A 27,685-nucleotide genomic window follows, 5' to 3' on the forward strand; every position below is an offset into this window, starting at 1 on the left:
GTCCCTCATTTTCTCTGTAACTGATAATTTTGTATACTCAGTAACTCGAAGTGGTGTCATTTTATATTATATAGAATGTAATATTTACATGTTTGATCAAGAGTTAATGAGTAAACATATAAGCATTCCTTTGATATATCTGTTCGCGTTTGGTCCTAGTTCGGAGAGTTTTATGAGCAACAACTACTTAGTGATTGTGTTGTTTGTTGTTGTTGTTGTTTCTGTATCAATATATTTTTCTTCCCTGAAACAGATCCTTCTTCCAGAAGACTAGGCACCTCCATTATCTAGTTAAGTTGTCCATTAAGAAGATCAATAAAAAGGCGAACAGTGAATGTAACATCTCTGTTGAATTGTACAGTGAGTAAAGGGAATACAGCACATACGTACCTTTAACGTGAGCTCTTCAAAGCATTGCTCTACATTTGCGCGAGTTTTAGCACTACATTCGAGAAATAAACTTCCAAGCTCTTTTGCTAGAGCAACACCTTCCTCCCTGCGAACAACTCTCTCAGATTCCTGAAATTCCATATGAATTAATCAATCTCCGTAGTGACTTTAAGCATACAAAGAATATATACACAAGCATATTCATTCTAGCAGAAAACTTACTCTGTCAACTTTGTTTCCGACTAACATCTTAACACAATCTTCATTAGTACAATAAAGCTCCACTTCTTTTGCCCACACATCAGACAGGTTTGTGAATGTATCTCTCCTTGTCACATCATAAACTGTGATTTACAGTAATGTTTATCCGATATTATAAACACAGATACGAAAACACAAATGAAAAATTCAGACGAAACATAGTAATACAAGAAATAAATCCGGAAAAAAATGACCCTCTATCAGTCATATAACATACCAAGAATGATCCCCTGAGCACCTCTGAAGTAGGAGCTTGTCAATGTCCTGAACTTCTCCTGTCCAGCTGTAGAAGATATGTTAAAAAATTACAACCTGGCATTAAATCTTCAATACAACTCGAAAAAAAAAACACACCTCGAAAAGTATTAGGACGTACTTCACAGTTAGTCTTAACTGTTACGGAATACAGAAAAATCTTACCTGTGTCCCAAATGGTAAGCTTCAATCTTTTCCCACCAACAGTGAGCGTCTTGATCTTAAAATCGACACCTAGTCGATCAATGAAACGTTCAATTCAGATGCTTAAAAGTAACGGCTACTAATCCAGCAAAATCCACAATAATGCAACCATAAGATGCAGAGTAATTAGTTTTTCGATAGATTTATTTTTTCAAGAAAAAACAAATTATATAGCTAAGAAAAAGGGCAGCCCGATGCACTCTAGATATTACATTAAGATAAGTTTAAATGATCAATGCTCATCTTCCGGAGGATTCCTATTACTGACTCCAACTTAGCTTAAATTAAAGCATACATCTAGTAATATAATTGTTGTAGGATGAAGATGAATATACCAATGGTAGGGGTAACATCGTCAACAGCATTAGAAATGAAACTGAGGAGCAAGCTGCTCTTCCCTACTCCTGAATCACCGATTAATAAAATCTTAAACGACAGATCATAGCTGCTGCTGTTCTGCATGGCCGTTGATGATCCTATTCTCTTTCTCCCTTGATCAATGAAAAACTTACTCTCTCTAGCTCCACCAAGAAAGATGCAATAAAATCCTATGACATATCATTCACCCTGTAATATATAGAGAGGGAGAGAAGAGAGAAAAAAATGGGTGGCTGAAGAGTAAGAACAATGTCATTGCAAGTTATGGTTATTCTTTTCCCTTTCTTCTACTTTCTTTCATTCCTGGAGTGCCATTGAGGTAAAGATAGATTGTATTAAGGGGTCAGGCTCCACCAACAAATATTACCACTTTTTAAACTGCTAAGCAAACTTTAGGCAATATTTTAATATTAATTTGAACTTCTAACTACATAGTATTTTTTTTTAATATGAAAATATCTTGGATTAAAGCACCTGATGGCTGAACTCCATTTCAAATCAAGGTCCTCTATACTGAATTGAAATTCTAGTAGCTATAAGCCTATAACAATATTAATACCAGTAATAGTCTAATTTATGATTTCGAGGATTCTCATCTGAATACTAATAACACAGGGAATCCAGAAAACATTGTGTTGGTGGTATCTTCATAATAGAAAACGGAAGTATAAGATGCAGAAATGTTATGGCAGTAAAGAAAAGTATTGTAGCCAGAAGAGTTCAAATTTATTTTCTTCAAAAAAAATTGAAAATCACTATGTACATAATCTGTCTTGCGTATTCTCACTGAACGCTAACAGTAGATAAATATCTGCCAACTACAAAACAAATCATGGGACTAATCCCTGTTTGAGGTTAAGTATGAGGTGTAAACGACAATGTACAAACTCTTCTAATTTACTAAAGAACGTGCAGGAAACACCTTTCGGATGAACTGTAAAAAACGCTGCGAGTAAAATGTTGGTTCCACAGCAGATATGGACATAGAATCAAACAGAACTGATTTGTGTGCATGTTCTATTTTCTTACGTAGATTGTATACTTGCAATATGTCAATGATGCCGACATACAATACAACATCGTATACTTCAAGAAACATTCGTGTATCACCTTTCCCGGGTATATGATCTGCCCTTGCTGGCATATTCACTCCAAGCTGAATCTGGAGCCTGTTTAGGGACATGAAAGACGTGACTTTTAGAATATATATCAACAAAAACAGTAAACCAAAATGGTACAAACTAATCAATAGTATAGTCTACACGCGAAATACTGGCTGTAGGGATGGAGACAGGTAAGGCCGAGGGGGTTCATCCAAACCTCCTTCGGCGGAAAATTGCATTGTTTATACATAGTTAAAATTATTTTTTATGTATATATAGTAGATGTTGAACCCCCTTCGGGTTCTTCGTGTGCTTACTTCTTCATCTACAGAACACCCTTAGTGAAAATCCTGGCATTGCCATTGACTGGCTCAACTTGTAAGTTTTGTGTTAACTACAGTCTTTTGAGTGGCACGGAACTCCTAATAAACAGTAGTATTCATACTTAAACATACTCGCTGCACTGTGGTTCTAGTAACCTACTGAGTCCTGCAGTACATTGTCTTAGCATGGTTCTCTGAGTGTGCTTAAAATGCACCACAAAAGGAAAGTAGCACGTTCAAGCTTCTCGAAAATACCTTGCTGTCCCAGGGAGGAGGAGATCCACTTCCTTGTCACCACCAGTGGCAGATGATGTTCGCAATCGTCTGCCTCTGACATGAGAACCCACTACTACACAATTATCATCTGCACCACGAGGGACTAAAACAAGGCCTTGGGGTAATATTTCATCCTCTAGAGACTCTGTAATTTACAAAAGAAGAAAAAGTTCAGAAATAGCGATCAGTTCTAGAGGCAAATCCATGATTTTTAGTTTGTGTTCTGGACCATAATCCTTCCTTTGTTGTTTTACTGGGTTCTGGATAAATGATTCATACATAGTAAATGAAATTTTTATACAAAAACAAAGCTAGAGCCAAAGCTATTGGGTTCTATCGAACCCGTAAGTATAAAGGTGGAGCTCCACCCCTGGTGATCGTGCGCCCTCACAAATTAGAAAGGAGATCAGTAATATACATTAAAGAAACTATTATGCTTTCTGCCCCATAAAAAAATTACAAAGAACTCCTAGTATTGATACGAAACTTCTGGATTGTATAAATACATCTAGTATTGATATATACAAAGTATGCACAAGCTACATTTAACACAGAAAGAGCCTTAAAACTCTGGTCTATTACTAGAACGCTGAAGTCGATGACAAATTCACTGTACAACGTAAATTCTTTTACTGTTCTGATGCCTATGTCACATACTTGTTTGGACGTTTTTTAAAAGAACGGGAGAGGTATTTCACATCCATTTCTAAATAATTTGATGGCTTTACAATTATAATGTGTCCCACTGTGACCTGCAGTTACGATCTGTGTGCCCAACTTCTATAGAAATGGCATGAGCTAGATGGAAAAGTTCAAAAATTTGAAACCACTGAAGTTCATCGAAATCAGAGTCAATAGAAGTAAGGTTCTACCATGGGCTTCCATTGCTAGTTATCTCACATTTTTGGTTACAAAGGTCCCAAAAATGATTGATAGCATAACAATAGAATAACTCCTAAGCCTGTTTATTAGTGAAAATTAAAGGGCACTCACCTTTGCCTAAATGTTGAAAGAAATGTCCACTAGTCCGCTGGCTGTTCCATAGTCTTTCAATATTTCTAACTCGTCCATACTCAGCAAACAACCAATTCAGAAAGTTTGTCTAATTTTGTACTCTGGAATTTATTCTTTGAGATTAGATTGGTGTTCAGGGCTCTCGTAAATAAGTATTATCTAGACTTTACTCCTGTTCAGATCTTCTGGACCAGTTATAAATTATAGTTACCAGATACTCAATTTACCCGGTTTCACGGTGATAAGCCTCAGAGTTGTTCAACCACGTAATTACTTATAATCTTTCAGAAACAAACCTACCATCATCTGCAACAATTCCCAATCCTTCTGTTGTTGTACATCCACTGCACGAGATGGGAGATCGTAGATGCTGGGGTGCTCTATAATGAACACCTAACAAGAGGCTGTAATCCATTATGTGCTGCTGCTCCAAAAATTTGCTGTCAATCTCAATCTGCCTGTACAGGTACATGGATGTCAACAAACAAAACGAGAGCATTTAAAAGGATTTTTATTGAAATGAAAAAAACAAACATTATTTCAAATCACTTATCCAACTATTTCAACTTTCAGTATATTGTTTAATACATTAATTGTATACTTATTACCATAGGAACTTGAATGAATTCATAGATTTCTCATTTTGGTGTGAAGTATGTGACCATATAAAAGTGAAGACTGTCAGATGATCTCTGGAAGCCACAATTTTTTTATTCCAGGCCAAAGTACCAGATGTGTTAATGCACTCGAAACTTTACTGTGTTTCTTAAACTTGAAGAAATTTGCAAGAACGCATAAATCAGCAAGGGGTTGAAAAGTTAAGGAACTGCTTCACAGGGCAGGGTGGAGCGGGTTGAGATTTTTGCAGGTTAAGCCAACCCCCAACCCAACCCCATTGTCATCCTTATTAACATAGAGACTCTAGAGAAGTCAGGGATCATCAAGCATAAAGAGAAATACTCTCGAACAGTTTTTGAATGCAAGTGGTAACTGATCACAGGTAAAGCACTAATAGATCCATGTTCTCTAAACCATCTTATTAAACATGCAGAAATACAAGAACTAGCCACCTCCATCTTAGAAGAATGGAGAAAACAGCAAGAAAAACATTCACTATTTGCAAATATTTGGTATGAGCAAAACCGGAACTTTCCACCATATTTGATCAGATGAATGATGCAAAACTGTTACTAAGATGCAAAACTGTTACTAAGAATACGGCCTATTTCAAAAAAATGTCACTAAAGCATACAGCTACTATAGTGGCTTAGAAATACTGATAGCCTAATGCAAGGAAATAGTTGTTTTCCCTCTGTTCCAAAATAATTGTTTCAACTATCAAAAGGCCTCAAAAGTATCATGCTACTGACGGGCATTAATCGAAGGGCTAACTGAACCACTTTTTGCAGTACAGCAATGTTACCAGAAAAGCATGACTGGTGCTGTTCAAATCCTTGGATATCTAACTGCACAAAGTACTTCCTATTTTAAATGCTAAATAACTAAAGGACAAGATCAAACTTAAGAATGAAATTTTGTTCAAGCTAGAAAAAAGATTTTAAGAAACAAGAAGTCCTTTTTACTTACATTCCACCAATTTTTTTTAAAAAAAAAGATTCCATGGAAGAAGTCCTAGCATATGAACATTCGCTAACTAAACAAGAAGCCCTATGGAAGATCTATGTACAAATAAGAAGAAAAGAAAAGGTTCGGTGCATAAACATCAGAGGAAACACATGCAAAATACGGAATATTTTACCAAGACTCACTTTAGTAAAGCTTCACGCCAAGAAGGCTCTAGATAAAAGCAGTAGTTCAAATCTAGATCCTTGAGAATTGTGTTCTCGTCAATTTCGACCTTATTTGCAGATCGTCCAAGTGAGGAACCTTTAAGATCAAATCTTCGGTGGATTCTTAACTCTGTGCAGAACATATTTCCCATTACTACAAAGCGTAACTGCAAATGTAATTGAAAAGAAAAAGAGTTAAGCTTTTTATATGCAAGAGTCTACACATTCTTTCTTCAAATGAGATCATGAACGTTAAAAAGTGTTCTGGAACCATACCACCAAATGAAAAAGACATGGAGAAAAATGATACTCCATCTCATAATGGTTGTATATGTGTTCAACATATTGAATTAACTTGCGGATTATAGTAATGATAATGAAGCTGAAGCATATGGTGATATAACATTTGCACATCAAATTTTAAAATTTGAGTAGTTTATATTGTGAAAGCTGTATAGAAACGGAATGGTGCCAAACATTTTGGGACATCCAAAATGGAAGGAGAGTTAGTGTGCTACAAGATGTATGATCAAAGTACAAAAAAAAGTGAACAAATCATTATATATTAAGATGAATGATCAATCATAAAAAGACAGAAAAATGAAAGAAAGAAACAATACAAAGCAAAAGCAAAAAACTCATTCTGCGTGCACATTAAATTGGTTTATACATTTAGCATAATAACATAGATGGTTAAGTTCTTCCTTTTGACAAGTATAAAACACTTTCACAAATTTTACTCAGATAAACATATGAGTTGGTTATAATTAAATATCTCAACATGTTAGTATGTACATATCAATTTAAAGTTTTTCAGATGTGTTATATGATATTTCATGATTAGTCATTTTTTCTTCTAGGATAAATCAACATCTTACTTAAATTTGTAACAGAACTTTATGAAATTTTGTGTTCATTATTAAAGAGTACACATATTTGATGTAATATAACTTCTTAAGTTATCCTAACTTTATGTTACTCGGTTTGAGGAAACTCACAAGTAAAAGAAGGGAATGATGAAATAATTTGAATGTCTAAATTTATACCATTTGTCCTCTTGAGGGCTTTATCATGTGAAGACCAAAGAATTTAGTGATGAGAGTATTCTCATATGCCTTGACATGACGATGATAATTTGGAAGCATTCGCAGAAGAACCTACATGTAAAAAGTGCATGCAATAAGAATGATTACCAACCCACTAATTGGAGAAGTTCTCTTTTTCATATACCTAACTTAAATGTATCAGAGGATTGCTAATAAATTAGTCAGAGATTTAAAAAAAGAGTTGTTTTGAGAAGTTAACTACATTGTAAGCACTATTTTAGTGCTGCTATGCAATAAATTACGTATCAAAACAAAGACTTTATAGCTATAACAAGAACAAGAAAACATGCCAAGCATTAGCCCGGAAGGATAGGTCTTCAAGAGGCATGTTGAAAGAGAAGAAAGCAGAAATTCCAGATTCGATATTTCCAAGGCAATCTAACGAGATAAATGAAACTTTCGGAATGAGGAAGTAGTTCGATTATCCCTATCTCTATCTCTTAAATAATCTTTTCCAACTACGTGTAGATGTGTTCTCTGAACTGAACAATCATGACCACCACCCTGGTAAAATAGTTTAAGAGGCGGACTGTGATACATCAACTCATGAGATTTAATCATTTAAGCTAAGATAGCATACCTTAACTTCTGACTTCCGTAATGTCTTAATCATGAAACGATCATCTTGAGACAGGAAAAACACACTGCCACTTTTCCCAGGAGAAGAAAGTTCTCTAAGTGCATCATTTCCACAGATGGACATCATGTAGTCAGCAGTATCAATCTTGAACAATTCCCTAAGATTCCTACAAGAAGGTAAATTCATATCCACTTATTCCACACATGCATATAAATGAAGAAACAAAATACTAATAATTAGTTCGACTTCTAAGACACCATCTGTTGCACCTAGAAAATGAATATATGAAGGGATACAAGTGGTTGGCTCAGTTGATCAGTTATTCAAATAAAAATGTTGTATGATTATGCTAAGGGCTTGTATGCGACCCCTTCGGGGTCAACTACGCCATTTTACGTCTAGGGTGTAACCCCCGGTCGTGACAAAAAACAATGGAATCACAAATTGCAATTGATTTTGAAGGTAGAAGATGGTAAATGACAAACCTGAAAACAACTGGACAATAATCTTTCCATTTGAAATCTTCTGATTGATGAGAAGGTGTCAATTGAGATCCTTTTTTAGGAAAATACATCCGAGAGCACGCACAGGCACCAAAATCAGAAGCTCCCACTTCTCGCCTTTGTCCCGGTGTAACTTTCCCCACGCTGTATCTGGTCATATTTCAAAACTTTTCAAAATGAGAAAACTAGAAGCTTAACTGGTCATAAAGTTTCATATACGATAAACAGGAGGACAGTAACTATTTGTCCAGTATGATTGCCTTTATTTGAACCTCAGTGTCACATATGGAGCATGGTGTCTGTTATGTTCAATATTTGACGGGAGTTACCAAAAACTATCAGTGAACCAATTTCAAGCTGGTGATTACAAAGATAGGAAAAGAGAAGAACGTAATTGAAAGAACATCACTGCACTATGTCTCTTTTGGTTTATATGGACTGAAAGAACCAGTGAACTTTTCAATATAGTGAGAGTATTAAAGGATCGTTTTTGTTTCATTTATACTTTTGTGTAAAGAGAGAATCTCTGCTTGTATAAATAGATGGGATGACTTGTTATATGATGGTGCTGAGCCGCAAAACATGTTTGAATATATTTTAATAATCAACCTGGTACATTTATAATGAAATTGAGAGGTACAATATTAGCGCACTTGGCGCAATTGAGTCAAAAGAATTTCATAAGCAACATTACTGTGCATGACTAAAACATGTGCTGAATTGCAGTGAAGAATTTAGCGGTAGACAAACCTCACCTTCATTTGTTTGCGCAGCATTTTAGGAGAAATCAAGGCAAAAACAAATAAAAGTGTCGACATGGTTAACCTCTTCATATAACAAATGGGTCCTACTAATAAACAAGTCTTCACATCCAATACTATTCTATTCAGGAATAACACAGAAATTATAGATGGGATAAAAAGGCTTTTACCAACTCCTCTGACATAAGATGTTTCTATCATCAATTTGAATTCTAGTTTTCTCTAAGACTTGCCCTTTGTTCAATTTATTATTATCTGATTAATTACGTAGTATGCTCCTGCTTCCAACAGACATCTTTTGAGAGAAGTGTATGTAAACATTTCTTAGGAAAAAATATTGTGCAAAAAGAAAAAATATCTGGATTTATGTAGTTTTTCTGAAGATTTTTGAGTGCTTGGTGGAATTAAGAAAAACTTCTTTTTCAAAAACACACCAAAATCACTTTTTAAAAAAACAGCTTTATGAAAGAAATTTTTTGCAAAACGTCTTGAAGAAACTTCAACAAATATGGATTTCTGGAAAAAAGAATGTTACAAGATCTCAGAAAAGTAATGACAAACAAATTCCACCTAAATGGATGTGACCAAAATACCAACCATGATCAACCTCGTTAACATAATCCTCTGACCCTTCGAGTTTAGGAACTTGTTATTCTGTTTTTCGCCTATGATATATTTTACCTTTTTTTAAGTATTAACATGAAATAAATATCAAAAGAAACTACACTTTTTTTTTACTGAATGGTATTCCTTCATTTTTCCATGATTATATAATACAATTTAACAACTTTCAGCATCTGACTCAGAAATCCAGTAGATAGCACTTTGTGGAGATGCAACCGTCCTTTGACTTGCAAAGACATAACTTCGTGAAGATGCAAACTTCTTTTTTAGTTGCCATGATACCAAGGACTTCCATCCTTCCTCCAATTTATAGTGATTTACAGAAAAATAAGAATCATAGCAGGCAATTCTAATGGTCCTTCCAAGTATTCAAGTAAATCGTAAGACGAAACCATGATTGTTAACTACTTCATTTCCAACTCAATATCAAATTCAACTCTCTCCTTTTTCCTTTTTCTTTTCGTTTTTTGTTAACTACCATAGCTAAAGAAGATAGTGGAAATAAACTTAGAAAGGGACTAGTATTATAGCATGATAGATTTATATTTTATCAGTTTATCTGTTGCTTAAGTAGTTCGACAAACAAAAAGGAATCAACAAAAGAACAGCACCAACAAAGTCCAGCTAAAGTCAACCTGCTGCAAACATGAGAGAAAAACAAACTTTGAGCAGATGTAAGTAGTGTACCTGATACCAAGCTGCAAACTAAGCATTACATTGTAACGCCTATGACCCTTAATAATTGCTTCACCTGGCCTCTTTGACTCCCTCACAAGTTTCCTTTGTCTCCTTTTTGCTGCTGTTCTAGCTGGTGAGAATCGATCATTTAGGACAACCTCACTGATTAGTACACCTTGCATGTATTCTCTTTCTAAAATTGGAGTATTCATATCGTTCCCAGTGTCAACACCATCTAAATCATTTCCAATTACCTTCTCAATAGCTACTTCAAGACTCCATCGTCTTTCCAGAGTAACATTAGTGGGATGTGACTGTTCAAGATTTGATATGTCCCCCTTTGAAAGCCTATCATATGAATATCTTGAGGATCCTTTGTTTCCACTTACTTTAACATTTCCTGTATCTACTGAAGAGGAGTGAGAAATATGCGAGACTCGTTTTTGTTTTCTCAAATCTGGCAGTAATCCTTGTTTTCTCAAAGCATTGAGGTAAAATTCCTGGCCAGCCGTAAGTCTGCTACCGCTAGGATAAAATGTTCCCTTTCCATCTTTTAGTCCATGTGTCCATGTCCCAATATAACAGCCACCATCTCTCCAAGTATATGCACCAGGACCATGCATCATGCCATTTAACCAGCTTCCTTCATATGAATCTCCATTGATCCAAGTGAGAGTTCCTTTTCCAGATAACGTCCCTCCCTTCATATTACCCACATAGACATTACCATTCGCCCATTTATACTTACCAGGTCCTTCAGGGGTTCCTCTAATCCAGGACCCTTCGAAAAAATCTCCATTGGGATACACTTGATACCCTAAACCATGTTTGAGGTTGAACCGCCAGCGTCCCCTATAAGTCACTTTATCAGGTGCAATATGCATTCCCTCACCATGCATATAGCCACCTGAAAATTCACCATCATATACAGCACCAGTAGGCCATTCTAGTTTCCCATGCCCGTGCCTCATTCCATGTCTCCACTCACCCTCATACCGACTACCATCAGACCAGACATACTTTCCTGAACCCTCAGGTATTTTTCCCAGCAGAGATCCAGAATACGAGTCCCCATTTGGTAAGAAGAGATCCCTAATTCTAAAGCTGGCGCTTTCAGAAGTATGATTGACTTCACTGTTTGTCCATTTCCTAGAGCGGTTATTTTCATTAATTGACACAGGGTCGAGAGACTTTGTTCTATCTGACAAAGAAAGTGTTTTTCCAATGCTATCAACAATGGCCACAGAGCCAGACATGCAAAATTCCAAGAAGTTTCAGGTTTATATTATATGGAGAGGCAAGATTCTCTCACTAGCTAAAGCGCACACCCAGTATAAAATGATTTGATGAATTCCCCCTGCTTTGACCTGAAAGAAAGAAAAGCAGAGTAGTTGAACTCATCGATAGACATATTCGACCTATAGAACAAAAGAACAAAGTAAATACAAATAAGAATAGGAAGCCAGACCTCTATTCTAATAGTTGTTGCAGTTTGTTGACTCATTTAAGAAATAATAACCATGAAAGTCATATCCAACACCATATTTACCACAAAAGGTCTATGAATTGAATATTCATGAACAGATGGGTATACCATTTATCAGATCATATTGACCTCAATAATATGAACAAGGAGAGTATGCCTAATACAGCATCCTAACTTCCAGGAAATTTTTAGTCCCAAATGATGAGCTAACACTATCTTAACGGCCAAGAATCAACACAAATTTTTTATCTTTTTATACGTTAAGCATAAAACTATTAATCATCTCACTTGGAATCCTTATTCTCAAGTCATTACCCCCCAAAGATGATGCAAATTTACAATTCATATCTACTGGTAGCCCTAAACTGCTGTAGAATTTGCAGAAGAAAAGTGAAACCATAAAGAAACACACACACGAGTCATGATGCCCCCGAAAATACCATTTAAAGGTTGCATCAAACAAATGCCTATCAACTTAAGTCACAGTAATATCAAATACTTTATTCTCCTCCATACTAAAGGAACAAAAAGAAATTGTCTTTTTCGAACAAGATCACACAACCGGTCCCAATTCCAGATAAAGGAGAAGGGTTATGGTAGGCTGACACCCAACGTAAAACTTGCCAATTTACGATGAAACCTCATAATACTAATGGAATAGTGAGTATTCACAAAACCGATCCTACTTTGCTATAACCGGTCCCAATTCCAGATAAAGGAGAAGGGTTATGGTAGGCTGACACCCAACGTAAAACTTGCCAATTTACGATGAAACCTCATAATACTAATGGAATAGTGAGTATTCACAAAACCGATCCTACTTTGCTATTTTTGTCAACATTATCATGTTTTATGGTAGAGAGAACTGTAGAATAGGAATTCACCTTCTCACCATCCTATTAAATTCTGTTAGGGATAACTTGCACCCACCTCGACCAGTTCTACGTGATACCTGTCACCTTCCACCAGCAACGGATATACCCTAACACTCCAGAGTTCTCAACCTACTTCATCGACGACTAGACCATCATTTCTATTGCTCAAAGCAAACTAACCTCCAATAAACGATCAAAAAGGCAGCTTGCAAACAGTTACACATTAATAATTAAAAATTTCAAAGAGATTTCGCTGCCATCTTTTTATCACGCTTTAAGCGTGTTGAATTCAAATTTTTCAAGATAAACAAAAGTAAAATTAATCAGTGTACATAAAAAATATTAAAAATCTGAAAGAGAACCATCTAAACCTCAAAAAGAATTACAAAGCAACAATTTACATTATACAATGCAATATTTTTCTATTCGAAAGAGAATAATTAAAAATTATACAGAAACATAACAATCATATACTATATATTTAAAATATATCTTGTAGAGAGAGAATGATACCCTGAAGGACGAGCAATGTAGAGAGAGAAAGAAAGCGGAAAGTTGGAAGAAGTAAAAAGTGCCTTTCAGTTTCAGTTCATGTTTCGCTTTCTTCATTATATGTATGAATTTCGTTTTTTAGCAGGCGAGAAAAAAAAACAGAAAGACAACTTTGCCCATGCAAATACCTTTTTTATTTAATAATAAATTAAGAAGAAAATATTAGGACGACGATACGATCACATTAAATTGATCGTTCCAATCTTTTTATCATTATTTAATAATAAATTTAAATAATATAATATAATAATATTTATATAACAATCAAATAAGCATTATAATTAAACTAACAATACAGTACAAAAAGTAACAATTACCCTCCAAAGAAGGTGTATGAATAGTGTAGTAGTATTGTTTAGAAGGAAATTTGATGTCCTATTTTGGCACATAAATTATAGGGAAAAGGTTAAAAGAAAATTCTCCTAAACTTTTATTTACTAGTTAGATTTATCCTTCGTTATACTATATGATTATTTGTGTTTAGTTGTCATTTTGATGGTTTTCTCAAATCGATTGAATTTACTCAATTTCAACTTAAATTACTGATTTCATTTCAAGCCAGCTCATCTAAATTAATGTAAAATTATTTTATTCTCATTTTATGTTTCATTATTCTTTTTTAAAGTTCAGTTATAATTTATGTTCGAATCGAAATTCTATTTACGAGCAAAGTATTCTATTTAATTAAACAGAAAACTCTTCGATTAAAAATAAAATAATAATTATAATTTTATCTTTAAAAACTTAAATAAAAATAAATGAACTTTTACTACTTCACCATAATTTTTGTGTTACACGAAATTCAAACTTTGTTGCTTGGTGCAAGTATCCAACGAAAGTCTTTACTTTAAAGAGACGATTTCTTTCTTAATTACAAGGAAAGTTGATTAAAAATTAATCTAACTTAATTTGTCTATAATATATAATAAGTCAAATAGAGTTGTATTAAATAAATTGAAGCTAAGAGTTTTCATCAAGTAAGGAATGCGTAATTGCACATACGCTGACTTTGGTTTATTTGTCAACCAATTCTTATAATTATTTTTAATTTAATTAGTGCTTCATCAAATACTCACTTATTTTTTTTTAATTAAAAAACGGAATGTTGTCATCAACGTGCACAAATCATTATGAATTGAATATGGAATTCAAATATTTAATTAGCAAGCTTTGGGAATTAAACTCATATTAAAAATTGACATTTAACTCCTAAATGTTCTTTCCTTATCGATGTGTTTATTTAGCTCATAATTTGTTTTATATGTTAGCCCACTATTTCCTTAGTTCATTTTTACTAGTCATTTATTGACTTAATATTCTTCCTTTAAGTACCTATGTACATTAAATGATTGTTTAAGATATTATTATCAATCCAAATGCTGTCACAATGCATCAATCTTCCTCATCATAATGGAATGCCCATAACATGTGTAGCACAACATTGTTATAAAATAATTTTGGTCGGTATATTCTGATAAGGACTACTCAATTTGTATCATCATTTCCACTATATAATGAACAAACCTATTATTTATTTTTAAAAATAATTGAAGTTCCTAGGTCAAGGAAGTTACTTGTTTTTTTTTTTTATTATTATTATTATATAAGATTTATTAGTATTTAAATCTTATAACTTGAATGAAAAAGACGGCTTTTCATAAATAACAAAATGTCGGTTAATGAGTACTCAAACTATATTAGAAACCTAAAAGATAATTTTAAGAAATATATTTCCACTTTTTTTATTAAAAAAACAAACAGTTGTGGTGTTCCAATTTGACTTTGCTTGCTAGATAGCAGCAAATGCCTCTCCTTGTGAACTAAAAAAATTTTAAAAAATTAAAAAAGTTAGATTATTTTTTGGTTTTATAATTTATCAAAGAGATACTTGTATGAAAATTACATTTTTAATTGGCAAAATTACGTAGTTAAGTAGATATATATTAATTAATTAGTAATCATAGTTATAGTTTTAGTTAATTATTATTTGTGACTATATTTAGTGATAATCTTGTGGGTTATATGAGTTTCAAATTTGTGTGATTCGCATGTTTGTATAATTCGAAATTTTTATAATTTTTGTGTAATATAATTTGTATACTTGTTTAAAGTTTACATGTTTATTTTTGTATAAATTTGATATTTCGAGTTTATATAAAAATAACTCAATTATGTAAACATACCAACAAATTATACAAACACACCCACGAATTATACAAACCAACAAATTATACAAACACGCGAAATTATACAAATAAGACAACTTAAATTATACCTACAACCGTAAATATGCAAACTATAGCTATGAAACATGATTAAATTTATTATAGTGGTTATTTGCGAAATTTCCCTTAACAACACACTATTTAGTGTAGATGTATATATAGATTCATGATTTAACTTGAATTAAATCAGTTTTAAGACCAAATTTACTGTAATGCAAACATTATGAATTTAAATTTGATTATGTTAAAATTTTAATGTGTTTTTGTATAATTATTTAAATTTTATATTAAAAAAATTATAAATTCAAATAAACCCGCCAAAAAAGGGTAAATATATCTCTGTGTTAGGCATTTCTTTTCAATATCTTTTTTTCTCTTCAATATAATATATATATAAGGTCTTACCAAAAGGGGAATATTTTAATGGAGTTTCTTGATGTTATTCATTTGTTTGTGTCATACGTTGAAAGATTATTCTAAAAAATATTATGTGGAATTTAGCGTCTGCTTGTATCTATCTATTAGACATTTTTTTTCTTTTAATCCAAAACAAAAATAATATTATATATCACTAACCAGGATCATTAAAATAAATTGGATTGATACAAAAATAATAATTATTTTGAGTTCTACACAACACTAATTTTGTTTGAGATTTTTCGGGTGGGGCTACTAAATTGGAAGATAAAAAAAGTATTACACAATTAGTGTTAATTATTTGATATATGAAGTAATATTTTTTTAGATAAACGTATTTCTAATTAATACATGTGACATTTCTGGAAAATGGAGTTGAAATTCAAAGGATTGACAAGAGATATGAGATATCGAAGGATGATTTATGTGATTCAAAAAATAGACACTTAAAAAATAAGGAACAATTTATAAAGTTCAAACCTTTATAAGTTCAAAACCGAAAAACGACATAATGTTCAAAAACTTATCAAAACTTAAGAGCTGAGGAACGATTTATGAAATTCAAACCTAATATTATAAAACTGATGAATGATTTCATATAATTCAAACTTTACGTAAAAGTAAAATCAACGAATAATTCATGTGATTCAATTCTTTCTAATTTTTTTGGTCATGCCTTAAGCAAGGTTATTTTCTTATGTTCAAATTTTATTTTCGCATTATAGTATGGCTATTTCTTATTATTTTTCAAACGATGACTAAAAACTCATAGCAGACTCGAAAACGGGTCATTCTATCTAACTCTTACACAAACCATTTTAAGCCCAAAATTTACCATAATTGGGCTTCCACTGATTTAATATTGGGCCTTAAAATAACGGGCCTAAGTTAACAAGTGATGCAAAACTCAGCCTAAATACAAATAAAGTCATCTTCATCTCCAAAACCCTAATCAGCAGCTTCTGTCAGTTCGTATTGGATTTTTCGCATTGTATTTAGCTATGGCTCCAGCTAAAGGTATACTTTTTGCTCTACTTGATCTCATGATGTCAATTTTCTGTTATTCGCTATATTTTACTCCAATTATCGATAGATTTAAAGACCATGCGGTATGAATTTGCTTGTGTTGTTAGAACTGTGAAAAATATTTTCTAGCGTTTGGTGTTTCTCTTAGCTTTTTGGCAGTACAGAAGGTATTGAACTCTTTGTTTTTGTTTTTTAATCAGAGTTTGTGAGTATTAATTCATTGATTACGTAGAGATAGATATTAGGTAGTCCTAATTTGTCTTAAAAGAACAATAAATAGTGATAGTGGAAATAAGATCCCGGTAGCGCATAATGAGTATTGATTTTCTTATAACAATGAATCCGATTACCTTGTGATTTAGGCATTGATGAACTTGTTGCTGTTATGGTACATTTTTATGGCTAGATTTTTGCTGGTTAAAAGTTCTCTTTTCTTTTATTGAAGGGGGTGTAGGGTGGGAGTGAGACATGGCTTGGTATAGGTTGGGGCATGCATGTTTGATTTTGTTGAATAGAGGCTGGTGTTATTGAGTTTTTGCTTCCTTTCCGCAAACCAATAGACTGCCATCAGTGATCATCTTAAAAAAAAAAATTGATTACCTGGGGCATGTATGTTTATTTTGTTGAATAGAAGCTGGTGTTATTGATTTTTTGCTGCATTTTTTTTATACCAATAGACTGCCATTAGTGATCATCTTCCCTTTGTCTTTTTATGGAGAAGAATTTATTACCTGGGTTTCAATAAAGGCTGGTGTTATTAGTTTTTGCTGCCACTTTTTTGATACCAGTAGACTGCCATTTAAGAAGCATAATTGAATAGATAACTTGAAATGTTGCAACGTTGAGGATTTACTTGTTTTGAGAGATTATTTGGACTTAGTTGCATCTTAGACATGCTCCTAATTAGTAATTACCATGAGGAAGAACTTCTCTATGACTGTTTAGTTTGGAAATTGGATGTTGGATACTTGGATTTGTTGTGTGTTGTTACTGTACTGGCATAGATCCTGCAACTTGATTCTGTTAATGTAATTCTGATATCTTATTTGCAGTGGACTTAACAAAAAAGAAAGACCCCAAAGCCCAGGCTGTCAAGGCTGCCAAGGCTGTTAAGTCTGGATCAACCTTTAAGAAGAAGTCAAGTAAGATAAGGACAAAAGTTACTTTCCATCGACCTAAGACATTGAAGAAGGATAGGAATCCCAAGTACCCTCGCATTAGTGCACCTGGAAGGAACAGACTTGATCAGTACCAGGTTCTAAAATGTCCTCTTACGACCGAGTCTGCAATGAAGAAGATTGAGGACAACAATACCCTTGTTTTCATTGTTGACATTCATGCTGACAAGAAGAAGATAAAAGATGCAGTGAAGAAAATGTATGACATCCAGATAAAGAAAGTCAATACCTTGATCAGGTAATACCCTGCATTTTTTTCTCATATGTTTTATGCTTTGCTCGTTTAGCACTTGTTTTGTGACTGACTCTTGTTTTTTAAAGATCATCATGTGTCTGTTTTTAGATTGTTTTTCTTGATGATGTATCTCTTGAAATTGTACCAAATCTTGATCCTGTTGCATGAAACCACATCCTTGTTTCAATTCAATTATATAATGTTATTTACTAATGTCTCTATATTAATCCAAATCAGGTAAAATATTGGCATGATTTTGACCTTGAGTGGTGAATTCACGGTGTTTCATTTGACATGCTGTAGGAATCAAATTTGTATGCTAACAAGCCCCTGTTTTTAATTGAATATTGTTATGTGTTTTGGGCTAGATTATTTGCTAAATAGTATATTTTTTTTCAGAAGCTGTATTTTGATTATATACTGTAACAGAAAATTTAGCTGCATTTCTTGTGAAATTTTAAGTTTGCCTGTTTCTTCTTGTATCCGGTGTGTATGCTTTTACTTGGTAACTTCTGCCTGTCTTTGCTAATCTACTTTCCTTCGTCCTTGTACAGGCCTGATGGGACAAAGAAGGCTTATGTGAGGTTGACACCCGACTATGATGCTTTGGATGTGGCCAACAAAATTGGAATTATCTAAATCGATTACCTAGTTTTGAATATTTCTCAGTCTTGAGTCTTTATATGAGTTCTATGGAAACTTTTGAACGGAAGTTCCTTGGTATATTCATTTTGAATATTGAGTTTCAGCTATGTACTTTGTTCCATATAGTCAGGCAAGCTTCTTTTCACATATTTATTTTAAGCATTTTAACTTCAAGCTTCTATGTCTTTTTCATACAACCTCGTTACCTCCACAATGAAGGTTTGTGTATGTTCCACCCTCGCATTGAATGTGTTTGCAACTTTCAAGCTTCCAAGTTCTTACTCCTAACTACGCAGTTGTCAAGTCAACAACAGTACATGTCTGTTCGATGAAATGTGCAGTGTACTATTGTAGTATTAGTGTGTAGTAAGCATTGCCATTGTTGAGATGGAGAGAAAGTTACATTTGCTAAAATAACAATTGAATTTTCGTAGCTGATGTGACTTTTTTCCTCCAGTTTTTGGTATTTAATGATATTATAGGGAGAGGATTTTTCGACATTTCAAACTAGTTAATAATCTGAAAATGATTTCGTACATAATTATGTAGGTGTTTGGATAATAATCAAGTGAAATTAAGAAAAAGGAGTATTTGAAGCTCAGTAGAAGTTTGTGAAAAGGTATCATAACACATAATCCTTAAACTGCATTTGTTACGCCCTTTATATTTGTAACGGCTAAAACATTTTTGCCTCTTAAAAATCATTGTCCGTCTGATTCATTGTATCCAAATGCATATTTTACTAGAGTTGAATTTCTGCAACTTTTCAACATAACTTTATGAAAACAATAAAGCAAAAAAGAGATTATTTAGTGTAATTTCGATGTCTTTTATTCTCCTACAAAATCAAATTGCTTCTTTCCCTCTCCCATTTTGAGGATATAGTGGTTGATTGAGAATTTGAAGGTAGCTGGTACACCATTGTTTTAATACGAGACTATGAAGTCAAAGAGGAGGTATGTATTTGATTGATCTGATAAGTTCTGCGTTAAATTAATTTTATTTTTGTTGGATTTTTGCTTAGTTGAGTTCACTAATAAAAAACAAGTATTTTTCACGAAATAAATGGTTCAAATCAAACGTTGATATGATATTGAGTACTATAAATCTATGTTTCTACGATCACATATGGAAGTCCAGATCAAACATTCAACTAGTACAAGAAAATAACAGGAACTTAATAATTGTGGTGAAATATTCGAGAGATTTCGAATATGAGCCATGAAAATAAAAAAAAAAAAATTCTCACCAAAAAATAAATAAATACAATATTTCGATTCTAAGTAATCAATAGACAATTATAGTGCTATGAGGCATGAGCTGTTTACTCTTTTTACATTTATGTACTTTCCTTTCCAGTGATCCGTAAAAGTGAAAAAGGAAAAAAATTAAATCTACATTTTGAATTTTACGTAAACGGGGGCCCGCCCCGCCCACCTGTACCCATTTTATTCAAAAAGTAGTAGCCGTTTGAAACATCATATAGTAGCACTACATTTCCCAAAGTCCAATAATACTCGAATCAAATTATAGCGTAATTCAAGCGGAGCTTTCGATTCGATTTTTTCTTTCTTTCATAGTTGCCTGGTGAGAAAACATATTTCTTTTTCTTAATTTTGGTTTGTTTAGCTGACTCGAACTAATTTGGGATTAATGATTGATTATTTGAATTTGATAGCTTATATCTGTTGTTTGATTTGTTTCTCAGCAGTAGATTTGGGGGGATTGCAGATATCATGTCGTTAACACCAGATGTAAATCGGAAAGTTGGTGTCGGAGTAGCTCCATCTCCATCGCCGTTTTTTACACCTAGACCGGAACGGAGGAGAGGACCGGATCCCAGAGGAATTGATTACGGATCTAATCGGTTGGATGAAGATAAAGAGGTCAATGTCCAAGTTCTGGTTAGATGCAGGTGCCAGTTCATCTACTCACTCTTTAGTGTGTGGTTTGAAAGACGCGAATATATACTGATTCTATATCAATTTATGCTGTTTAGTGTGCTAATTCATACTTTTGTGCCTTCCTGTAATTTGCATTTGGATGTGTCTGATTATTTACTGTTGCTTTTTTTTTTCTGAAAAAAAGACTGATTCTTTAATAAAATTGGGGTTGGGGAAGAGAAAGGGGAAATGTTAACAGAAATGAAGAAAGTTCCATCTGTGTTTCTGTTTCCCTAAGTTTTTATCTGGTATAGTTTGCTTCTTGCTCCTCTTTGCAATAATGCTGAGAGAATTGGGACTTGTGACAGCTTATTATAGCTAACAATTAGTGTTGTTCCTTTTCTATGAGATCAAAATCAAGATATTTTAATTTTAAATAGGATGCTTCTGTTTTTCTGTGCTTACATGGATTTGCTAAAACAAGTGTGAGCTCTGATCAATAATTGTCAGTTTTATGATGAGTATATCCTTCAGTACCTGAAATTTAACCAAGATGAAACATTTCCTAGACACAAAAACTGCCTCTAAACAGATCAAGCAAAATAGGTCCAAGGCATGATTTAAATCACCTTTACATGATGAGTCACCTGTTCAAAAATTTGTGCTTATAAAATTGAATGTGAAAAATATAGCTCATCACGCACATCAGTGGCTTGTGATTGATGTATTGTTGTGCATGGTCGGTCAATGTTGTAACACACTAGTTTCAAGCAAAAGAAATGCTTCATTTTTCATTTGGCTAATCTTGATTGTTGTTTTAGGCCGTTGAATGAGGATGAGCAAAGGATAAATGTTCCAAAGGCCATAACATGTAATGAAAGCAAAAGAGAAATTTCTATTGTACAAAATGTAGCTAATAAGCAAGTAGACAAAGTCTTCACGTTTGACAAGGTACAGTTCCCTTGTTTTTATAGTAGCTTGCTTTTTGGTCATTAATTTGATGGTTGACATGCTCTACATGTTAGAATTACAATCGGCTTAAAAAAATGCTATTTACCAGGTTTTTGGCCCTAAAGCACAGCAAAGATCAATATATGATCAAGCCATTTCGCCCATAGTTAAGGAAGTTCTTGATGGATTTAATTGCACTGTATTTGCATACGGGCAGACTGGTACAGGAAAAACATATACAATGGAAGGAGGGATGAGGAATAAGGTATTAAGTGGTTCACTCACTCTACACCATATCATCTTTCACTTTGATCTATCCTGGTCTTTAAATCTTGTTCTTTTGTTATGTCATAGGCTGGTGAATTACCAGCTGAAGCAGGTATAATTCCAAGGGCAGTTCGACAAATTTTTGATACACTTGAAGCGCAACATGCAGACTACAGCATGAAAGTGACCTTTTGGGAACTATACAATGAGGAAATCATTGACTTGCTAGCTTCAGAAGAGCCCTCAAAGTTTTCAGAAGAGAGACAAAGGAAGCCCATATCCCTCATGGAGGATGGAAAAGGTTTAGTTGTAGTGAGGGGCCTTGAGGAAGAAGCTGTTTACAGTGCAAATGACATTTATAACCTCCTGGAACGAGGAGCAGCTAGGAGGCGCACAGCAGACACTCTATTAAACAAGCGAAGCAGGTAGGACCTATTAGTATTCGTCGATTCAAAATGTAAATGCGAGCAAATATTTAAAGTTGCTCTTCTTCTGCAGTCGCTCTCACTCTGTATTTAGCATAACTATTCATGTCAAAGAAATGACTGTTGGAGATGAGGAGCTCATTAAGTGTGGCAAGCTCAATCTTGTTGATTTAGCAGGATCAGAAAATATTTCTCGATCAGGCGCCCGAGAGGTATGATATTAGTATCACAGATTATGCACTTAAAATGATCCCTTGCTGTTGTCATACAACAGTTCAGTGCTGTATGAATGCAAAATATCTACCTGAAGTGTCAATATCCATAAGCTGAACCTATCTTTAGTTTGCGGAGAGGAAATTATACTTCCATGACTTACAGAAGGAGTAGCAGATGTCAAATTAGCGCTGGGAAAATTTACGCTTAGGCGTGACATAAAAGTAATACGGGGAAGCTTTTTTACATACACTATCTCTCAAGCTATCCATCCAAGTAACTGTTAAATTGAATGACAAATTAGCCCTGAGAAATGCTTCAAAATAATTGTGTCTTTCTTCTGGAGAGGTGGTAACAAGTCCTGGACCGCATTTACTACATTAACCTTAATGAAGGGAATCCAGCTCATAACATATATATCTGCTTGAACTCAGGGCCGTGCAAGAGAAGCTGGAGAAATCAACAAGAGTTTGCTTACTCTTGGTCGTGTCATAACAGCTTTGGTTGAACACTCCATTCATGTACCTTACAGGTTTGTGCCAAGAAACACTTCTTTTGGTGTTCTCCCTTTTCTCCCTCTTAAATATTCTTATTTTTTATTACACAGGGATAGTAAGCTCACAAGACTACTGCGAGATTCACTAGGAGGAAAAACGAAAACTTGTATCATTGCAACAATTTCTCCCTCCACCCACTGTCTCGAAGAAACTTTAAGCACTCTAGATTATGCACACCGTGCTAAAAACATCAAAAACAAACCGGAGGTTCTACTGTGATTCTTTTGCTTAAAGTATTTTCTATTTGAAGTTATATATGTAAATTGGGCGGAAAAATCTCTGTATTTCAGGCTAACCAGAGAATGTCCAAGGCAGTGCTGCTCAAAGATCTATATTTGGAACTAGAAAGGATGAAACAAGGTATGTTACTGCACTTTGTTTATCATTTCCCCCCCTGTTTTCTTTGTTTTTCTACTAGGATACTGAATTTACCAGTTGTGTCATTTGCCTTATCATTAAATCAGATGTCCGAGCTGCAAGAGAAAAGAATGGAGTTTATGTTCCACATGAAAGATTCTTGCAGGATGAAGCGGAAAAGAAGGTATATGTTCTCAGATTAGCTCGCAACTTCTAATAATAATTAACTCAGACGGGATCATCTGTGAGTTTCTCTGACCACAGTACAATTTCCCCTTGTGTAGAAAATTGGCCTTCAACCAGAGATTATAGTTTAGTCTTAAATTATTTTGTTCTGGACTACAGACCTCATATATTTGGAATTAAATCGTGCAAGATTGGACAATTCTCTGGGTCTCAAGGACTTTCGTAGCCCTTTCTGATTTATTTAAATTTTAAATGTCATTATTGTATCTTATAGGCAAAGAATGAGAAAATAGAGCAGCTGGAGATTGATCTAAACATTAGTGAAAAGGTAAATTTTGGCATTGTGTTTGCTTTTACTTTATTTGTTAAAGCTTATAAGACCCAAAATTATTTGATATATGCACTTACTGGATGCTTCCCCTTCACTCAACAGCAAGTTCATAAATTCCGTGAGCTTTATCTTAGTGAGCAAGAAGAAAAATTGAACCTCAAAGCTGAACTCAAAGAATGCCAGGTAATCCTAAAGAAGAAGCTTATTAATCATGCATATTGCGTCTTTTTCGGATAATAATTTGTATGTTCCAAATATTGCGCAGTCGAATCTGGAAAATAGTAAAAAGACATTACATGAGCTTCAAGAGAATTACAGGATTGCTATTTCAACACTGAAGGAAAAAGAGTTGATTATTTCTAAACAGATACATTCAGGTATCTGAAGCAATAAGCCTTTTACAAATGATTTTTTCTTCATATGACCTTTACCTATCATCATTATGTGATTATTCCATGATTTGGAAACAGAAAATTGTCTGATCGATTGTGCAAAGGACTTGCGGAAAAATTTGCAGAATGCATCAGAAGATATAACTTCACTTTTTGCAAGAATAGGTACTCTTGGATTTTTGTTCGTCTACATTTTTTGCTGGCATTATATTTTGTATCTATATTCTACTGATGGTAAACTATCAACTCTTCAGGAATAAAAAATTTAGCAGCCTTTAGATTATACATGTTAGCATAGATCACACCCTTTTAATGTTTAAGGCTGTGCTAAAGAAGTTAAATGATCTCTCTATTTTTTCACTCTTCCCTATTATTAGCAGCAATATATTGGGCCTTCCAGGATTGCAACCCTTTTTTCATATTTCGATGTAAACTGAACGTGTCAATTTTTATATATAAGCAAGGTGTGCACTCTTCTAAAGGTTCTATTTAACACAGATCACAAAGACAAGCTGGAAGCAGATAATCAAAATCTGCTACATACGTTTGGTTCACGGCTTGATGATAGTTTAAATGACCTGCATAAGGTTATTCACGGGTTGATATCCCAGCAACAGCAGCAATTAAGAGGCATGGAGGAGCATGTCAACTCATTTCTTGCCAGCAAATATGATGTAAGATATTAATTCTGAGCTTTGTACTGACCTTTAGCCCTTCCAAGGTCATTGGTTGAGGAAGTGAATACCTTTTTAATGCATACCACCAACCAGGTAACTAAGGTCATGGAATCAAAGATCAATAAAATGACTCAGACGTACACTTCTGGCATGACTAGCTTGAAGGAGCTTGTTGATGTGTTGCAGTTGGAAGCTTCTTCTGATTTGGACCAGATCAAGTCTACAATATCATCTCAAGCTACCAAAGTTGAGAAGGTAAGAAGTGTCAGTTTCTGATGAATTGTTGATATTAGGTTACTTAAATTAAGCGAGAATCTTTGCAATGCAGTTCCTTACAGCTGCATCTTTGGAGGCGAAAGATTTTGTTTGTGATATTAAGAATTCTCTGGACGAACAAAGACAAATACTAGATTGGTCTGCTAAACAACAAGAAGAGGTTAGTCAAATTTTTCCGCTTGTTTATTTTCACAAGAATCATGTGTACAGCCTCATTATGTGATTTTATTTACTGAAACATAGAACTGAACATATCATGAATTTCACAGGGTCTTCGTCGAAGCCTTGTTTCAGCAGAGTTAATTTCTCAGGCAACTGTAAACTTCTTTGATGATCTCCATCAACGTGCTTCTGAAGTGATGAAACTTCTAGATAAGAGCAATATTAGTACAGCTGACCAACTACAAAAGTTTGAGAAGGAATTCAAGGTTAAGGAGACAGAAGTGACTCAACTATGTTCAACCAATAACTAAGTGCCAGGAGGCTAAAATCTCTCTTTTTCTCCTTGTTGCAGGAAGAGTCGCTTAAAGAAGAAAATTCAGCTCTTGAGAAAATTGCTGCAATACTGGCAACTCTAACAACTAAAAAAGCAGCTATGGTGAGTTTGTTGCATCTCTTATCATGTATGACACTCAATAAAACATTTATTCATCACGAAATATTTAATGTCAGGTGTCAGAGGCATCAAGAAACTTCCAGGATTCTAGTGCAAAAGAAAATAAGCAGCTATTCGAAGAATTATCAGGCGTCCAGCTGGTTTTAGCTAGTGCAAAGCAAAAACTGAATGGATACATAAATGAGGTGAAACGAAATTTCTTGGAAGACACATTCATGTACTCAGAAAATAGACTTACTTTGGAAAATTGTCTTCAAGAATGGTAAGCTTTCTGTTCTTTTTATGGCCTGATTTTTCATTTTGAAGGAAGACAAGTTAGTTACAGGCAAAGTAAGTTTAGAAGAAAGAGAGAGGATGTTGACATCGGAGAGATAACACTGCTATATATGAACAAACCAACAGAAACACTTGAAGTTTGTCAAATAACAGTTTCAAAGATTGGATTATCCATAATGAAGTGTTTGAATACATAAACAAGTTACTGTGAAGAATTTTTGGTCTTAAATCCTCTCTTAAAAAAGAAAAGGATGAGAAGATAGTTGGTTTGGTTGGAAAGACTCGCAAGAAGTTCTTTGCAACAGAAACTCATTGTTTTTTTGTTTCTTCTCATTTAGCACAAACAAGGTGGATAACCTGAATGGACAATTGGGAGAAACTCAATTAGGAGTCCATCAAATTTTTGCAAACAATCTTGCAGATATAGAACACATTTCACGGTAAGTTCTCACTTGCAACCTTTTTCAGGTTTCTGTTATTTGTTATTTGAATTCTAATTCTTTAATCTCCCCCTCAACAGGGAAAGCTCCACAAGAATTGGCTGTGCATATAACAAAGTTCTCTCTACTTCCTCATCTGTGGACGAGAAAGTTGAAGCCCATAGTCGTGACTTGCAGACTTCTTTCAATGGTATCTGAATCTTCTGGATACAGATTATGACTCTCTCCCCCCTCAAACTGAGATTTTTTCACTTAACAAAGTTATCATGTATTTGCAGATTCTTTGACAATGGACACGGAACACAAGAAAAGAATCGAGTCAACGAGTAGCATCTGCCTGAATCAGCTGAACTCTACTCAACAGAACCATGGTGATTGTATCTCAGATATACAATGTACAGCAGAACAATGCCTCCAAAAAGACTACATGGTATATTAGCTTAGGACTTTTGAGTTACATGATTTTGAAGTTCTATTCCCTGTTTTGCTGCATTCTAGTTTATTGAGCAATAATTTTGTGGACAGGTTGATATGTGCACTGATAAGACACCAATGAAGCGAGCCATACAAATTCCGAGCCTTTCATTCATTGAAGATATGAGAACAGTGATATCTAAAGTTAGTTCAGAGAATGAATCGAAGTGGAGTAGTGCTGAGGGCAAGAATCAGAGGCAATGTAATGGAGTATCACCCAATAGAACTCCATTTGCAGATGTCAATTGATTGACATTATTAGATTAGAAGGATTGCCATCTCTGTGAACCATTCTTATGTGCGCACTCATCTACTGATGAGTAATGAATATATATTTTCCCCAACTATAACTGTTGTAAGTTGTGGTGCTGTTGTTGAATCCTCGTATTGTTCTATAATTTATGAAATTTAAAAACCTAATTCGCTTGGCGTGTTTTGTAAAATAAGTTATGTAGTATTTTACAGAAATGGAAGGTATG

The 27,685-nt window shown here is 34.1% G+C and overlaps 3 protein-coding genes across 6 annotated transcripts; 2 read left to right on the forward strand and 1 right to left on the reverse strand.

The window, feature by feature from the left end:
- Window positions 1–41: 41 nt before the first annotated feature.
- LOC101250943 (phosphatidylinositol 4-phosphate 5-kinase 9-like) lies at window positions 42–13,205 on the reverse strand. 3 transcript variants are annotated; one of them, XM_010314047.4, is made up of 15 exons: window positions 13,121–13,205; window positions 10,256–11,613; window positions 8,166–8,333; window positions 7,681–7,846; window positions 7,041–7,151; window positions 5,974–6,161; window positions 4,505–4,662; window positions 3,170–3,335; window positions 2,599–2,657; window positions 1,446–1,658; window positions 1,072–1,140; window positions 869–934; window positions 613–734; window positions 391–519; window positions 42–287 (listed from the first exon to the last, which is right to left on the reverse strand). In XM_010314047.4, the coding sequence occupies exons 2-15, from the start codon at window positions 11,500–11,502 to the stop codon at window positions 171–173; spliced, it is 2,979 nt and encodes a 992-aa protein (XP_010312349.1). In that variant the 5' UTR covers window positions 11,503–11,613; window positions 13,121–13,205; the 3' UTR covers window positions 42–170. The 3 variants fall into 3 exon arrangements, with proteins under 3 accessions (XP_010312349.1, XP_004249584.2, XP_019071381.1); XM_004249536.5 differs by having other exon boundaries at window positions 2,518–2,657; XM_019215836.3 differs by lacking the exon at window positions 7,041–7,151 and having other exon boundaries at window positions 2,518–2,657.
- Window positions 13,206–16,676: 3,471 nt separating this feature from the next.
- LOC101247574 (large ribosomal subunit protein uL23-like) lies at window positions 16,677–19,059 on the forward strand. The gene is made up of 3 exons (XM_004249612.5): window positions 16,677–16,818; window positions 17,880–18,243; window positions 18,795–19,059. The coding sequence occupies exons 1-3, from the start codon at window positions 16,803–16,805 to the stop codon at window positions 18,877–18,879; spliced, it is 465 nt and encodes a 154-aa protein (XP_004249660.1). The 5' UTR covers window positions 16,677–16,802; the 3' UTR covers window positions 18,880–19,059.
- A 1,276-nt stretch (window positions 19,060–20,335) lies between these two features.
- Window positions 20,336–27,626, forward strand: LOC101268334 (kinesin-like protein KIN-5B). 2 transcript variants are annotated; one of them, XM_004249508.5, is made up of 24 exons: window positions 20,336–20,472; window positions 20,594–20,800; window positions 21,590–21,719; window positions 21,829–21,984; window positions 22,074–22,411; window positions 22,485–22,623; window positions 23,059–23,156; window positions 23,232–23,388; window positions 23,472–23,541; window positions 23,646–23,722; window positions 23,999–24,052; window positions 24,158–24,238; window positions 24,321–24,432; window positions 24,526–24,612; window positions 24,946–25,121; window positions 25,218–25,379; window positions 25,453–25,560; window positions 25,670–25,828; window positions 25,915–25,998; window positions 26,073–26,278; window positions 26,631–26,732; window positions 26,813–26,922; window positions 27,011–27,162; window positions 27,258–27,626. In XM_004249508.5, the coding sequence occupies exons 2-24, from the start codon at window positions 20,622–20,624 to the stop codon at window positions 27,453–27,455; spliced, it is 3,135 nt and encodes a 1,044-aa protein (XP_004249556.1). In that variant the 5' UTR covers window positions 20,336–20,472; window positions 20,594–20,621; the 3' UTR covers window positions 27,456–27,626. The 2 variants fall into 2 exon arrangements, with proteins under 2 accessions (XP_004249556.1, XP_010312350.1); XM_010314048.4 differs by having other exon boundaries at window positions 20,378–20,472; window positions 20,597–20,800.
- The last annotated feature ends 59 nt before the right edge of the window (window positions 27,627–27,685 follow it).

This window comes from Solanum lycopersicum, chromosome 10, assembly GCF_036512215.1.
Source record: "Solanum lycopersicum chromosome 10, SLM_r2.1".
NCBI lineage: Eukaryota > Viridiplantae > Streptophyta > Magnoliopsida > Solanales > Solanaceae > Solanum > Solanum lycopersicum.